Source organism: Halyomorpha halys, unplaced genomic scaffold (genome assembly GCF_000696795.3).
Source record: "Halyomorpha halys isolate HHAL.00 unplaced genomic scaffold, Hhal_1.1 Scaffold213.1, whole genome shotgun sequence".
NCBI classification, from domain to species: Eukaryota; Metazoa; Arthropoda; class Insecta; order Hemiptera; family Pentatomidae; genus Halyomorpha; species Halyomorpha halys.
In genome coordinates, this window is record NW_027116617.1 from 990,278 (window position 1) to 1,003,784 (window position 13,507).

The window sequence follows — 13,507 nt, forward strand, 5'->3', positions numbered from 1 at the left end:
TATTAAAAATAAATACATATACACATTTCTAATTTTATTTTATTTTTAATGTATGTGTTTTTATTTCCTTTTAAGCTCGAAGTTTTGCAAGTAGTGAGCCTTCTCGTTTCAACCAAACCCAGAATGTTACCACCCAAACAACAACCCCTTGTAACAATGTCTCCACAGAAACTACACGAAGTACAGTCAATCATAATCACAATCACATTAACTATTCAACTAGTAATGTCATTTCATCTTCAGAGCATCATCATAGGAAACCACCAATTTTACAACACCCCCCTGAACACCAAGGACCTACATCATTAAATATTACTAGAAAAGTATCAAGAGGTAAGGCAAATATTGAAAAAGTTTTTAAATTGCTGATTTTTATCATTTTTGAAATATCCATAAATTTATCTGTTTCTATTTTTGTTATTTGTTATTATTGGTGTTGTTTATTTTCAATAATGGTTTGTTTATGGTTAAGCAACTTATATTATAATATTTAATCCAGTGAACTCTCAACTTAAATAAAAAGTATTTCATTCCCTCTTTACACTGTTAATATTGAAGTGGTTGTAATATCTGCTAAAATCACGTTTTCAAAATTATTAATATAGAAATGTTTATTGTCCAAAAACCTTATGACCTTGTATTAATGTAGGCCTAGTGATGTCGAAGGCACTGGTCATTATTACTATTAGCAGAAGTATCAGCATTTTTCCAGGAGTGGAGAACTGGGCTGTTTGCAGCCAAGTGGGCCATCTGTAGCTCAGGTGGTTGAGATGCAGGTCTTAGTAACCTGAGAACTGTGGGCGGCACTAGTTTGAATCCAACATGGGGAGTGGAATTTTTCATTTCCTAAGAAATGAAAAACTTGACTCCCTACCATGGTTAGAATAGGTTGGTCATCGAAAAACCTCCCTCTCTACCTCCCCATATGTTAGGGGGTCATAAAAATAAATGTTTGTAGTCGGGTGCGTTAAAGTATGAGTCTTTAACAACCTTGGAACTGCAGCCGCCCCAGTTTGAATCCAGTCTGGGCTGTCGACTTATGTTTCTGTGGTGGTCGTACATAATGAAAACTTGACCCTCCACCACAGTTAAAATAGGGTGGTATCCTGTAGATAAACCATCCACTCCCTCCCCCTCTGGTTACATAAATCTGTGCAGCGACTCCCGCCCAAACCCAAATCCACATTAACAGCTTTGATGCAATCCTCTTACCTATACTCAGGCGTTTACCGATTGGATCAATGTTTTTTAACATTTCAGGGATCCATTCGTTAAGAAGTACTGCACCTTACATACCTATTTTATTAACTGCAAAGGTGTCACCTGAATAGTATTTACCAGGTGGTACAGTTCCTATATTCTTCCTGTCTAAGATCAATAAACTAGTAATTTTCTAGAATTTCACCCTTAACCTTAGAATCTAAGATTTATATCTATTAAAATATTTATAGTATTAAACTATTAAGATGTTCTATAAGTTTGTCAGATTAAGTTTGTTTTATGGATAAATTATACATCTGTTAATTTACTTTTTAGGAAGAGATGAAGTGTCAGAACTCAAAAAATTCCAGTCAGATTTTAAACTAAATGAAGGAACTGAAGACAAAAAAGCTGCTACTAATGAGTCAGAACTGACCAATCTTCAAACCAATTCCAGGACTGTTGAAACACCTAATGAATCTAATATTTCTCGTCCCTCCTCCGGTGGTAACCCAGAATCAACTGATTCAAAAGCTTTAAAATCTAAGCTGAATCCCAATGCCAAAGAATTTATTTATAATCCAAATGCAAAACCATTTACACCAGTAAGAAATATTGATTTCGTTATAGTTTTAATTATTTTTAGACAGATATTTGATGCTTTATCAAAATCTCTTTTTCTTTTTGTTATAATAGGTTTTTTTGTATCATGTTTAGCAAAACATAAGCTTGAAATTATCATGCTTTGAGAAGTATTTCTCATGATTTTACAGATGGTAGAACTTTTTAAATACTTTTAGTATACTTTCACATACATCGTTAGGTTTAAGAAGTTGGCATATAGGTCATTCTCACAAAAAACTAAATTTTAAATTTGAATTTTCAAAAAATGCTCCAGTCAAAAAATTTGTAATACTCGGGTAGTGATAAAAAAATGAATATGCATGCTCCTTGAGACAGGTGTTTGGGGAATGACCATACTATTGTTTTACTACCAAATTCTCATTGCATCGTTAGGTTTAAGACATAAATCAATAGGCATATTGGTCATTCTCACAGAAAACAAAAATTTTTAATCAGAATGTTCAAAAAATGCTCCAAACAGTCTAAAAAAAATTGTTATTCTCAGGTAGTGTTAAAAAATGAATATGCATGCCCTCCAGACCGGTATTTGGGAATGACTATACTATTGTTTTACAACCAAATTCTCACTACATCGTTAGGTTTAGGACATAAATAAATTGGCATACTGGTCATTCTCACAGAAGACAAAAATTTTTAATCAGAATTTTCAAAAAATGCTCCAAACAGTCTAAAAAAAATTGTTATACTCAGGTAGTGATAAAAAATGAATATCCATGCCCCTCCAGACAGGTATTTAGGGAATGACCATAATATTGTTTTACAACTAAGTTGTCACTCCCTCTTACCCTTGTCATTTCCCATCAGTGGTTTACCTAGAGAGGGTGTGGAAAGGTGGTCTGCCTTAGACTTATCTTTAAAATAGGCTTTAAAGCCTGTTTTTAAATTATTTTTTTGGATCAAAACTTCATTGCAAAAAAACATGAATGTAATTTTTTTTTAACCCAATAATACTTTTCTTTTAGGGGGCCTAAAAAATATATCTACTCTAGGCTATTAATTGGCCAAGGTATGCCACTGTCTTTATTGTGCCTAATCGATGTAAGGTATTCCCTGGATAAGTTGTTAGTTTGATTTTGAAAAAAAAAAAATCCGATTATTTGAAATGTATTTTGATTCACATGAGCTGGCGAGAATGATAGTGATGTAAGGCTAGTTATGTTTATTTCAAAAGAGTGAATGTTTTATGAATGTACTTAAAAAAAAGGTTGTTTCTTCTAAGTAGTTGTATATGAAGTATAGAAATTTATGTGCTATGTACATTGTGGGATTTGAATCAGGGCATTGTAGGTTTTTGTTTAGAATAAAAATATGAAGGATGTAGTATAAAATTATTCCCAAAATTAAATTTTTTCTTTGAGGGGGAACTCCCTCCTCTGGATCTACCAATTGGCATGAAATGATTCAGATTAACAAAACGCTTCAAAAGTATAATTATTATTGTCTCCTGTCACCCCTCATCCATCAAGAGAACAAGAATGGACAGGGAATGACCGGAAAATTAGAATTTTCCTATTCTTAAGATTACTTTTATTAATTACTATTTAAATTCTTAGAAATTAAAACTACTCATTGTGCTCTGCTATGTTAAAAGATATAAATTCATAATCAGCACTCACCACCTAACCTGTGAGAAGGGAATGACTGAGGTATGATCAGAGAATCATGATTGAAACGATTTTATTTCTTCCTGACATCGTGAATTTTACTAGAATGAACTGCCAGCAGGTGTTTCATCCTATTAACAGCTGATATCAGCGCAGAACCAAAGGAGAAAAATAAATTGGTCCATGTTGCCAAAATTAAAGAAATATCATGGATAAGGTGGCACAAGCAAGAAATCTGGACAACCTTATTTGTACTTTGATTTTTGAGAGAAATTCACTCAATATTTGGAAAATATATGGGAAGGAATCGCCAGATATAAAAAGGTGCAATGATGCTTCAACCTCTTGATTCACTCTGGAAAAAATCTCATTCAGAACATGGAAGTTAGGAATGTTGGGCCTGGATACAGATGGGAAATTATGATTTGATTGTTAAAAAATATTGATTCTATTGAAAGAACTAACTAACTAGAAAAATGGAAAACAAAAAAAATGCTTGATACAGCTATATTAAGATTTAAAATAAGACATTTATTAAAGAAAGTTTTCATTTTCAATTTATTATAAGAAATTATTTTTTTATAAAATAAATAAACTCGATGAAATTAAAGGAAAAAATCATTAGATGATATTCGCCTTCCCAGAAAGGCTTAAAAATCACTCTTACAATTGTGCCTTATTTATTGATTAAAATTAATATATTTATATAACCAATAAATCATATTCATAGTGAAGTATGTACAGTTTATAATGGTTCTAGTTGACTTTAACAGTATAAGTGGTAAAAGTTCATCTTTGTGGACCCATCACATTAATCTTAGAATAAAATATTCAAAGAGAGCTTGAAATTGATATTCAGAATACTGTTTATGGACTAATTTTAACACAAGATTAATCCATTTTAAACAACATAATAAAATTCAGTGGTGTTACAGCGGGTAGGGGTTCAAAAGGAACCTTTACTAGCCCAACCGTGAATAATAATGAAAACAAAAGAAACAAACAGCTGAATTTTGTTATTATTGTATTTTAAAATAAGTGAACATAATAAAGGAAAAGAAAATATATAAATCAGAAAAAAAAAGAACAAAGCATACTTAAAACTAATAAGGAATTATATTGAAGTTGAACAAAAAAGAGTCTTATATCACTGGTAGATTGATCGACAAAAGGACGTATGTCCACCCGCATTGTTCTCTTGGAAGATAAGCCGAAGTAGTCGCCTGCCTTGAGTAAAATGATGAAATGAAAGACTACAGAGATGGCCAGAATGCTGGCAAGTACAAGTGCGTAGTAAGGAGACAATGGAGTAGATATGTGCACACACTGAGATGTTAAGAAGTCGTCTGTTTATTTTTGCAGTATTAAAAACAACAGTAATTGTTTTGTTTTTTTAACGTAATAAAAATCATACGTTCATGTAATCAATTTGTGGACCATATGTTGGCCGCAACATATCGCCTGCCTAAAATTTTTTGAAAATTTTAAATTGACTCTGATGGGGTTAAGAAGAACTAGTTTGATGATTCGTCGCTGATATTCTCCAGTTTTTGGAGTTGTCACTCTCACGGTCCCATCTTGCCCAGAATGCGTGGTGATGATTCTTCGGAGAGGCCAAATCTTGAAAAATGTATTGTGCTCCTTTATAATTACGAGATCACTTATGTTAAGGTTTGTTCTTGGTATTGACCATTTCTTCCGTTGTTGCAACTGATGCGAATACTGCATTCTCCATCTTTGCCAACAGTGTTGATTGATTTGCTTCACTACTGGCCCATCGCTTCAGTAGGTTGACGGTCTACTTAATGCTGTCGGGTTCATTGTTCAAGGGAGTAAGAGGTCGAGAGTTGAGAATGGCTTTAATGTTTATAAAAAGTGAGCTCTCATCAGGTCGAGCTGAATTATGACTGTAGCAGGATTTGAACAAGCAGCGTAATAAAAGAGCACACCATTCCGCCTGCTTAAATTTTCAATTTATTCAATACCGGTGAAATTAGGTTTTCGACACCACAGGGAATGTCTCCTTGAGAAAACCGCGCAAATTATGGAAAAGCACGAGGGGCAAGACAGGGTATGAAGAGGATATGTGTACAACAGAAGAATGACGACAGTAATGGAAGGAACTTTATTCCAATGAACATTGCAACCTTTGCGTAACCACTTAGGAAAAAATATCAGCTGGTTATGATGACCAAGTTTCAGGTTGACCACTGATTGGGGACCTCTTGGAGGTATGCCGCAGTTGTGAGGGAAATGGAAGAAAATTATTTACCAGCGAACTGTCGCTTGCGTAACTAGAATCTGACACAACTGGGCGTTTTGATCTTAAACTTTCGTTGGACGAAAATATTTTCTAACCAAATGTAGTTAGATTTATTAGGATCAGATTTAGGTGGACGATCTGACCTCAGTGAATCAGACTCATGGAGCCCAGTTATTTACAGAATTTACCATTATGACACAGTGAATTTGAATGACATCTAGACTTGAAATAGGGAAGTGTGCTTGCTACTTCAGGGTTTTTAGGAAGCTGTACGAACACAACAGAGAGTTGTTGTTTTGTTTTTTGGCATAATAAAAATCATTTGTTCATGTAATCGATTTGTGGACCATATGTTGGTCGCAACAAATGGTTAGTCTTTTTTTCTACTATTTTTTGAAGTTTTAACAGAATTTAAGGTAATATGGAATGGATTTGTTATTAGAAGGTTATTCAAGCATCTTGGTCTATTCCTTGTAATTGATAATTTATATTTTTGAGGGGAAAATTTACTTATTTATTGAAATTTATTACTGTAACACAGCTATAATAAGTATATGTGTTATTAGGCAATAACTGTATGAAAATGGCTAGTTTAGAAACTACCCATTGGTAGCACTATAATGACTATTCCATGCTAGAAGGTCCCTTGGCCATCTTCTTTCCAGATGCTTTGGAAGCTTATCAGGAATAAAGTGCTGTGGTATGTTATAATGTGATAGATTTTTGTGAGCATGATGTTTGAAATTGAAGGTTGTATATCTATTCCAGGCCTAATCTGCAACATATGGAATATTAAGATCTTTATGGATAAATTCATTTGTGACATATTAAGGATTCTTCATAGGATTTTAGGGATTGGATTCAGGAGTATTTGATGATTTCATGTATCTTCTAAGCTTAACTTTGTTTGTCCAAATGATCTTGGTAATGTACCAATAAGTTTTTTTTTAGAATAAATTGTAAATTCAAAGTGTTGGTCTAGTAAATATTGGAGTAATTGGAATTTGCAAGCAATTTCTTTTATTTTTTTCAGTCTTGTATGAAGATTTTGTGTAAGATGCTTGCCTAATTCTAGATAATGGATCTGTACAATAGGGATAAGTTGAACATTATTGATGAAAACTATTGGATAGGATGTCATAGGTTTGCCCAAAGGGTATAAGTGATTTAATGGTCTATATTTTAAGCCTGCAGTTTTGTGACAATTCTTCAATGGATAAAGTGTGTCTGTAGAATTCGGGATACAATCGCTATTCACTGATAATACACATTTTCATCATTGTATTTAGTGAGAACAGTGCTCAGATGGTTTGAGCCATCTTTGGCCAAGGGAGTTAAGCATCGTTACTAAATTAGCATCAGTTCGAATTCGGCCAAAGGAGGGAGGTCAACATTTATTTTGTGGTGGTCCTATAGAATAAAAACTTGACCCCCTCCACCATGGTTAGAATAGGGTGGTAACCTGTAGATAACCCCTCCGTATTTCAGAAATGACCAGACAGGAGTTAAATAAAAATAAAGTGCTTAAATTGGCTGGGAAGTCAGTTCCATTCACTGTAGTGAATAGAACCTAGGATAATCCTTAAGGAAAAAATATAAATGATCAGGTAAAATTATGATTTACTTCGGTACTATGGTTCTTTCAGTAATATAGCAACCAGAGATGGGTAGATGAATCAGGAATCAAATCAAAGAATTTACTCCTTTAAAAGAATTGTTTGCTTAAGTGATTTACTAAAAAAACTCACTACCCTTTTGGGGTTGGTCAATTCTGTATTTAAGAGTATCAAGATCATACTTAGCACTAAGTTGTTTCATTTTATTTTAATGCAATTTATATATATGAACTAATATTACAGTGAACCCTCATATTTGGTTTTAATCTGAGTAAAATAAGATGTTATTATAAAGATTTTTTTTTACCCCAATATAATATAATAATGTAAGGAATTAAGAATATTGGGAATATAATTGTAATTTTGTACTCCTTAATGGAGGGACATCAATATCTACTGAGTCCATAAAATTACTGTAAGTTACTTCCAATAAGCCTACAACTATAATGGTAAATCAAAAAGGCTTAAAATAACTGATACTTTTGAGAAGAATTAGTAAAGTATATATCGATAAACTAATTTTTTTTATGACTTATCATTATTGATGTAAAATATCTTTCATTGGATACTTGAATGCATAGTCCTTCCAATGATTTTTCACCTCCCTGTAATGTTTCACAGGAATTTTTAATTTTAGAATGTGAAGTGTTTTTATTTAAGGTGGTTCCTATAGATCTTCTAAATTCTTCCAATGGCAGAGTCAATCTGTTTAGTTTTTAACAGAATTTTGAAGTCTAGTTGATTTTCTGAATCACAACAAAATTTATTCTATTTTACTCGTCCCTTAATTCCCCTTTAACTGCTGAAGTCATGGTGGCTGGTAGGTGTAACTAAGATTGATAGGATTGACACACTGTAAGTGTGAGGTGATTTAGTAGCTACTTTTTGTCAATATTTTTAATAATTTCTCATCTTACTTTTTAACATGCCATTGGTGCAATATATTAAAATTTTAGTATTTTAAAATGTTATAGTAATGTAAGTATATAAGTAAAAATTATTTTTTTATGACAAAATTGTAATAATTTGTTTTTATCTCATAAATTTCTAAGTAAACAGCCCCATCTAGGTAATTACTAGGTAGCCTGGAGAAATATCAAAATAAATATGAAAAGTTGAATCAAATGCTACCTAGGAGTCTGGCTCCTCCAAGCTGTTCACATTGTGGCGTGTTTTCTTCGAAGTTTAATGAAGTTTACTCTCACCTGCTAAGGTCCTCGTACCTACCTACCTACTTTCAAGTGCACAAACATGATGAATGGACTGTCATAGTGGGGTGAAAGAGACCCATCTCGTTAGTGAATCCACAACTAATGTCTTATTCAACCCTCTTTCACGCATACCTTCTGAGAAACCTGAGGGGTAACCAATGCGAACATTAAGAAATAAAATAAAACCACCTCCTATATTTTCAAATTAAAAAATAAAAGTCCTCATTTCTCAATCAGATCTACAGTTATAAATATAATATTTTACTAAGCAAACCATGAAATACATAGAACAGCAGTCCCTTGTTTGAAAAAAGTGAATGCTGACTATAATACCTGCCAACTTGCAGAAGATAAGAATCCAAGAATGGTTGTCAAAGGTCTTCATTCATCAACACCAGTCATCACAATAAACGAGGAATTGGAAGCTCTTTGCTGCGAAGTCTCTAATATTACCAGTGCAATTTTGGCCAGAACTAAACTGCATCTTCACTTGTTTTTTGTTGGCTTCCTGTCAATCCTCTTTTGGAACACTGACCGACTACTTATACAAAATAGAACTGAAAATGTATTGATATTGCACTACTTACGGAAACATCTCATATCATGCTACAAACTTCCTATGCTTAAGTGTACCTTATACAGGACAGACCACCCTGATAAAACTGTCCATGGAGAGATAACAATATTAATAAAATATTGCCTACTCTCTAACATTATTCTATACACTTAGCACTTCAGATTCAAATTTCAGGCATACACTAACAGACAAAATACAAGAACCTAACTCATCTTCCATTTATTTTCCACCTAAATACATTTATTATAACCTAACAAATGTTTGAATTACTTAAATTACATGGATCTGTTTGAATTACTTGGTGGAACATTTCTAGCTAGTAACTCAATACAAAACACATTCACTGGAGTTAACACTTAAGGAAACTCAGGCATACTGTTCATCATCTATCATTAGAAGTCTTTGCTCTGATAAACCGACTTACTTACCGAATTCCTGGTATAAAAACCCCTGCTTACTAAACATTTGTAGAAAAGATTAGAAGTCACTACCGATCATTGTTACAACAGAAACAAACTTTGCTTAGATCATTTAACAGTGAACATGATATTATGTGCTGAGACATTCCTTGTCCAAAAGATCATTGCTGAATCATGTTCTCATGAATTGGGACCTATTTAGTTAACATTTAAATGACCAGTTGATTGTCCCAACAACACTGAAATCTGAGCATTTTTAATGTTCAGATTAGGCAGCTCCTCAGAATGCTGGCTGGTCCTCACGAGAGACCAAAGGTAGACAAGGAATAAATTCACCATCATACCCTCAATATATCAGAGATCTAATCAGAACCAAGAGAAGAACATGAAAAGGAATGGCAAACTCAACTGCTACCTTCAGTTAATAAAACTTCTATATAGTAAGCAATGACCCCAAAAGAAAGATCAAAAATTTTAAGATACTTAGTTTGATAGGTATTTGGAAAACCTGACAACTGCTTGTGGAGACACACTAAGCAACATCATGAGGTATCAGTCCAGTTGAGAAAAGATGATGGTTCCTGGGCTTTTTTTGGACCTGGAGAAATCCAAAATATTCGCCAACCATCTTTCAACCCCACACAGATCTAATTGACATACAACCCGAAGCTAATATGCAAAAAGTTTTTGACTCTTTTCTATATCCAATATCTCTTCCATCTCAATCCTTTACTCCTTGAAGTATTAAGATGGATCATGAAAATACCACAAAAGAAGGGTCCTGGTTACAACCTTATAATGTTGAGGTATTTCAAAAAAGTCCCCTGAAAAGCTTTAGTATTCTTCACCATATTATCTTAAGGACAACTAAATTCCATATTCAATGGAAATCCTTTATGGTTTTAATTATACATAAACCTAACAAAAACAAATAGACCTATTAGGCTTCCTCCAGTTTTCTCCAAAAATTTTGAAAAATTTATTATATGAAAGTATTCTTAACATACTGACTGACTACAACATATTACCTGACCACCAATTTGGTTTTTAAATTACATTCTACTGCAGAACAGCTGCATAGGGCCATGGACTTTATTTCCTCTGCTCTTAAGCTAAAGCAATAAGCTTCTGGGACATTTTTTTATGTGACTCAGGCATTAGATAGAGTGTAGCACCAAGGCCTTATTTTTAAACTAAATCCCATTCTCTCAAGCACTTACAATCATTGCTCCATGACTGCTTCTTTTCTGTCCGGCAAAGCTTAGCAAATTCATCAATCAAACAAATGTCTGCAGGAGTCCCTCAAGGTTCTATCCTTGGCCCCACTTCTGTACTTAATATACATGGTATGACTTAATAACAGATGACAACATACTAACTGCAAGCTATGCCGATGACACTGCTATTATCATGAGAAACACAGACCCTTAACAGGCCAAGCTAACATTAGAACATAATCAAGACAACGTATAGACCTGGTGTACACAATGAGAATTAAAGGTTAATCTCAAAAATTTACCTGAATACATGCAGCTGGAGTGGTTAAAGTGTTAAGTGTGTTGTGGGAATAGGAGAGGCTTTAGGAATAGGATTTGAATGCTTGTGAGGCAGAACTGGGCTATGATCTGAAAGGTCATTGAAGGATTTGTTTGTGGATTGAGAGGAAGGTATCTGGTTGGTAAAAAATATATCAAGGATGATAGGATACTTTTAATGGGATGTTTTCCAATTATTAGGGTTAATAAGTGAAGGTATGGAATGGAATAACTATTAAATGTCAAGACATTGTTAGAATCCTGTGATGAGTATTAAATGTGTGGTGTCCCCATTATTGACCTTGAGCATTTCAATCTCCAGTAATGGAGCAACATCCAAAAGATTATAGTTAGGGATCAAAATGTTTCTACGAAAGGGACTTATCAATAATTGATAAAGGGCATACAGCTGAGACAGTTAAACTGATGAGAGATTAGCATAAAAGAAATCACTAGTGAAGTAAGGATTTTTGTATTACGTTACAACAACCTATATGTGGTGGCTAGGTGATCTGATCTGTATGTGATATAGTCAGATTTATGGAGGTTAGAACTTTTCATCAAATGGATTTCAGTCTAAAAGGTAATTTACATGAGTTTGCTTACTTTCAGTTTAGGTATGTAATAAGATTGTTGATGGTTCCTTGAAGATCAAGAACGAGACAAATAATTAAGTTTTCTTATCAACAGTTGAATGACATTGGACCATATTTATTCTGAAATCAAAATTACTGTTTTAAAAAATTATATTTTTTTAGAGATCAGCTAGTACTCCGACCCAATCCAGGCCTCATACGCCACAGACTCCTGGATATGGAGGGCCTGTCCCTCCTTTACAGGCAATGGTAATGCCTACTTATGTAGTTGCAGCTGCACAGTCTCCTTATGCTCAACAACCTAATCAGGCAAACAGGTATCGAAAAGGTATGTTAATTTCCCATGCCTATTGGTTACTTAATAATAAAAAATATCAAGGTTTTATTTTTAAAATATATTTATCAATGTTTATGGATTGATACTGGTTGACATTTTGAGTTTATACTAGAATTATACATGATGATTTTTAATCACTTTTGAAAATTAGAAATTATAAGGAATTGACTACAGTATCTGAGGAAACTATAGCTAACTATCCTGTGCATTTTGGTCTTCACTCGTGAGTGGAACTGGAGTCATTATATACAATTTGTGCTATGTTTCTTTCTTCGGAGAAACTGTTAAAAAGAAATGTTGATATTGAAGAAATAGTTTATTTTTTTACAGTTCATATGGGAATGTCTCAGCCTTCTCAAATGCAGGTGGCAGCTGCAACAGGACAACCTTTATTAGCACCTGCGCCCATGCATACTCAATTTACTGTGCCTTATTCACCGCAAGCACATATTGCTCCTCAACCGTATCAGCAGGTAATGAAAAAAAAAAAAAATCTTTATATTTCTGAATGCTTGGTGATGGTTTGGCTTAATGAACTTCTTGGTATGATCTTAGGTAAAATCTTCTTCAGCTGCTTACAAGAAATTAGAGAAAATAATGACCACTATAAATCGACAAATAAGTTCTATTTTGCATAAAATACGACGATTCTAAATTGGTCACGTTAGAAAAAAAGATGGATTTTTAGAAATAAACTGGAAAGTTAGCCACCCCTGCTATATTGGAAGGAAATGAGTGAGAATACAAGAAGCTTACATGTAGGTTGTGAGTGTAGGTCTCAGGAGTGATGGTTACCAGTTTAAGTGTAAATACATTAAATGTTATTAACAGTCTAGAAATTGGGGTGATATAAGGTTGCCAGGATGTGGTTTGGTTAAAAGGAATACCAAGGTTTTTATGAGGAGGGCTGAAGGTGATGAGGTGAGGTAGGATTAAGGTAGAATAGGTGTTGCTGGATCTGAGGAGTTAACCTATAGTATTAGCCTGAGTTTATTTAACTTTGCCCAGACACTGGTCCTATCCACATGTTCCTGAATATTGGCAAACGCTGTGCATAATGCGGAGGGTGGGAAGGATAAATAGATTTGGAAGTCATCAGTTTACAGGTAGTGGGAACTGTAGTGGATCAAATTAATAGTATTGGGTGGAAGATCATTAATGTCGGAAGTGAATAGGGGGAGAAAGATACTCGAACCCTGGACCACTGAGAAACAGGGTCAGGTAGGAAGATACGGGTTGATCAGGAATGGCAACTGCTTCAGTTCAATCGGAGAGCTATAATTGGAGTCAGCTCATGGAACTATTGGAAAAAGGCAGTGATTTAAATTTGGTTTAAAGTATTGAATGATTCTGGGAATCAAAAGCTTTAGATAAGTTCAGAAGTATTAGTACAGTTTGTTTTTCTCTACCATAACAATATGAATGTCAGTAGTAATTTTGATTAGAACAGATTTTGTGGAGAAACTAGATTGAAAACCATATTAGTGAGGATTAAGTGAATGGG

At 33.8% G+C, this 13,507-nt stretch overlaps 1 protein-coding gene across 2 annotated transcripts in view; it reads left to right on the forward strand.

The window, feature by feature from the left end:
• The window catches only part of Atx2 (Ataxin-2), an 86,566-nt gene that overhangs the window by 45,446 nt on the left and 27,613 nt on the right, over positions 1-13,507 (forward strand). For both annotated transcript variants that reach the window (XM_014418904.3, XM_014418905.3), the window contains 4 exons: positions 76-333; positions 1,537-1,805; positions 11,829-11,994; positions 12,334-12,476. In XM_014418904.3, coding sequence (XP_014274390.1) covers positions 76-333; positions 1,537-1,805; positions 11,829-11,994; positions 12,334-12,476 — 836 coding nt within the window. The remainder of the gene's footprint in view (positions 1-75; positions 334-1,536; positions 1,806-11,828; positions 11,995-12,333; positions 12,477-13,507) is intronic.